Below are 3,397 nucleotides of genomic sequence, written 5' to 3' on the forward strand. Positions count from 1 at the left end.
GATGCCCTACAAAGTTACACATAAAACAATGAAATCTTGTGAGAAATAGCATCTTTCCTTCAAACTCCATATTGTCTTAAGACAGTATAATCATGAAAAAATTTGGTTCAAATGCCAAGTTTCAAACTCCACATGGTTATGGTACACCTTGATTGAACACATGGTTTAGAGTCACATCCCATGGCAGATGAATTGCATGGCATTTTAAACTCTTGTCACTACGTACGCTTGCACCTTTTATGATGTGGCCGTATGTGTGTGTGTGTGTGAGAGAGAGAGAGAGAGAGAGAGAGAGAGAGAGAGAGAGAGAGAGAGATAATATTCTTATTGCGAACTGTTATTAGAGTTTGCTACTGAAAGCAGCAAGGAGTTGTTGGATATTATTTATCCTAAGTCATATGGACTATCCAAATCGGTGCTCCCGCCTTCACTATGAGGTCTTACTATGCGAAGGATGTCTGATTGTAGCAGTCAAGGTTGCTGCCATAGCTCACCCCAAGTATGTCACAGTACCGCTTGTAGAACCCAATCCGATCTGCAACCCTGGAATCAGTTCCATGGCCACATTCCAGGCCTCCATTGATGATGTTTGTGATTACACCGTAGCCGGGAAGTCTCCCTGCAGCCGTGTCCGCAGACGTAGGAGTCCATTGCCCAGTGATGACAGCGTGTGGTGAAGGCTTTGGTGATTGAGGAGTCATCCAAAACCATATGGCTGTCTTAAATGAAATTACTGGATCGGTAGCAACTGCATCAGGGTTGTTCAGCAAATCATACCCTATTGCTACCCCAGCAGGCCCATAGTTATAGTTGCTGCAAAATTGAAACAGATAATGTTTTAGGCAGTTTTTTTTAGCTATACCATTACTGACATTAAGAGATAAGGCCTATAGATGAGAAGCCAAACTGGTCTTGGTGTCTATGAACCAGTTCCAATTTGAAAAATGTGTGCATATATAGAACCCATCCCAATATATAGAGGGAGGACAAGGTGCATTGTGATATGACACTTTTGTGTGCTTCTGCACCTGAACACCTACAATCTTTGGGTTACAGCCTATCTGCTGTGGGGCCAACAACCGATGATGGGTCCAGACTTTGCAATTGATCTCAATAACAATATATATATATATATATACATAGGCGAGCACTTGTCCCCATCGGAAGCCGATAGATGTCTCCTTAAAAGTTTCTCGCTAGGGTTGAAGGGAAAGGATTTAATCAGCTAGACAAAAAGACGCTTTTCAATTATAAATCGCTTATCAAGCGAGTGAATTTTGCAGATCCCAAGTTAATGACATAACATTTAAGAACAGACACGTGTCCGCATTTAGAAGGGCGATCACTCCAGTTACGTATCCTACTCAACTTTGACCTTCTCAACCTGTCTAAAATTAATTTTCAATTAGAAAACTGAAGTGAAAACTTAGTAGAGGTCTTACTATGAGATTTGCATTGGTCCTCTGCCATAGTATTTCTTTCCAGAGGCACAAGGCCATTGAGTACTGGCAACACAGTAGTCGCCTGGGTTACCTTGCTCTTGGAGAAAGCAGTACCCCCAAGAGTAGGCTCCATCTGGTGCAGTTGCCCATCCACCTGCATGAAGAATTTACAAATGTCATATTGGTCCTTGTATTACAAAAGATCGATGGAAAGATATGTCTAATTTTGCAGATTTCTAAAGGGAAAATATTCGACAGTGACGCTAGCTTGCTAATCCTGAGTGTGGTTTCTTTCTGTGGTAAACGAAAGAAAAAAAATCTACACAATGGTTTCATGCAAAAAGATGACAGTTAAAGAAGGATCAGTCTTGAACATCACATACTCAAGATTAGCAATCCTCATTAAGTTGTGTAGCCATATTTCCGTTGGGGTTATTCATCTTCTCATACCTGTTGTTTCATGGGATGTCTGGCCAAGGAAGGCAGCAATTTCTCTTTTACGAGTGGCATCATCACCTATAGTGCCGAAGCCGCTAAACGCATTAGCGGCGGTAATGAAGGCATTGTAAGTGTAGAATCCATGAGCAGGACAAGCCGAATCATTCCGATGCAACAGCATCTGGTTGAAGATAGCCTCTGAAATGAAAGAACTCAAGCCACTAGTGCACTGGCTCTGGCACCCAGTTCCACAGTAGGCACTGGTGCTGCCACAATAACCATATTGGCTGCAGCACAACCCTCCTGAACACACAGCACCCCCTGCTTGACTACCACATTGCTGTGCTAATGCAGGCAATGCACCTAATAACAGAGAAAAGAGCAGCAATGTCAAAGAGAAGAACCCCATGACAGAAAGATACAGTAGAAAGAAGAAGGAAATCTGAGTAGGGAAGAATTTATAATTATTCTTCTATGCTTGGATGAGATTGATGCACCTATAAATAGGCACCCTTCGCTTGTGAAATGACTGTATTTTCTTAAAATAGGATATGTGCTGGACCCAGCAAGTCAACCTAAATTATCTTTGTAATTATATAATGGGAACACTTGAAGCCCAAGCAACAAACAAACCATTTGTTTTTTGTTTTCAATGTCTTCAGTTTGTGTGGTCTTGACTCAGGACTCCGCCATAGAGACGTGCACAGACTTTAGGGTGATGACGACAGATTCGACTCCAATCGTGCAATGGATGTTAACTGACTTTAGGGTGTTTTTAAATGTACCTCGATCTGGAGTCAAAAATTTGTGCAATCATATTGCACTTTGATCTTTTCACCTCGATGCTATGGATTCACAAAAGAAAATGAAAAAACTGTGACGGTTTACACTCGGTCACTGTTGAGTTTATTTATAGTGACAATCAGAACTGTCACTAAAATGTAAAATAAAAAATAGTTGAAGATGTGTGGGGCAAAATTATTTCGCATACTCGTTTCACTTGTAAAAGTTGTTAGATGTTAACTGAATCAGAACTATGGTTGTTAATGATCAGGGCTGGTATACTGCAGAATGAATGGAACACAGACAGTTTTGGCTTGCTAGACTCGTTTGTTTCTAGATCCAGCTCGGACTTGGTCTCTAGGTGAGTCGAGATTATAAGATCGAGCCAGATGAGCCAAGTCTGCACTGGCTTGTGCAGAAATACTTGTGTTTTATGGAGTGAGAACAAAAAGATTCGAACCAACTGTTCTACACTGTTTTTTGTAACATAACTTTTTTTATTACACTTAAATCATATATATTATGTGTGTACAAGCTCGCACGAGCTGAGCTTAACACCTTCCTTTCACGCTCAACTCGTTTATGCAAAATGAATAGTGAGTCAAAGTGACAAGCCTAAATGTGCTTTGGTGCGAGCCAAACTGAACCGAGCCACGAGCAGCCTGGCTTGTTGAGTGGCCTTATTAATGACCTTATTTAATAAGCTTACCATGCTCCTCAAGCTTGAGGTAAAC

General features: G+C 41.2%; 1 protein-coding gene across 1 annotated transcript; it reads right to left on the reverse strand.

Moving 5' to 3' along the window:
- Positions 1-308: 308 nt before the first annotated feature.
- LOC149832904 (endochitinase-like) lies at positions 309-2,304 on the reverse strand. Its single transcript, XM_090014769.1, has 3 exons — positions 1,893-2,304; positions 1,443-1,596; positions 309-813 (listed from the first exon to the last, which is right to left on the reverse strand). Exons 1-3 carry the CDS (start codon positions 2,287-2,289, stop codon positions 444-446), a joined length of 921 nt encoding a protein of 306 aa, XP_089870895.1. The 5' UTR covers positions 2,290-2,304; the 3' UTR covers positions 309-443.
- Between the last annotated feature and the right edge of the window lie 1,093 nt (positions 2,305-3,397).

The sequence above is a fragment of the Nuphar pumila genome, chromosome 7 (assembly GCF_984573655.1).
Source record: "Nuphar pumila chromosome 7, dmNupPumi1.hap1.1, whole genome shotgun sequence".
Lineage (NCBI taxonomy): Eukaryota > Viridiplantae > Streptophyta > Magnoliopsida > Nymphaeales > Nymphaeaceae > Nuphar > Nuphar pumila.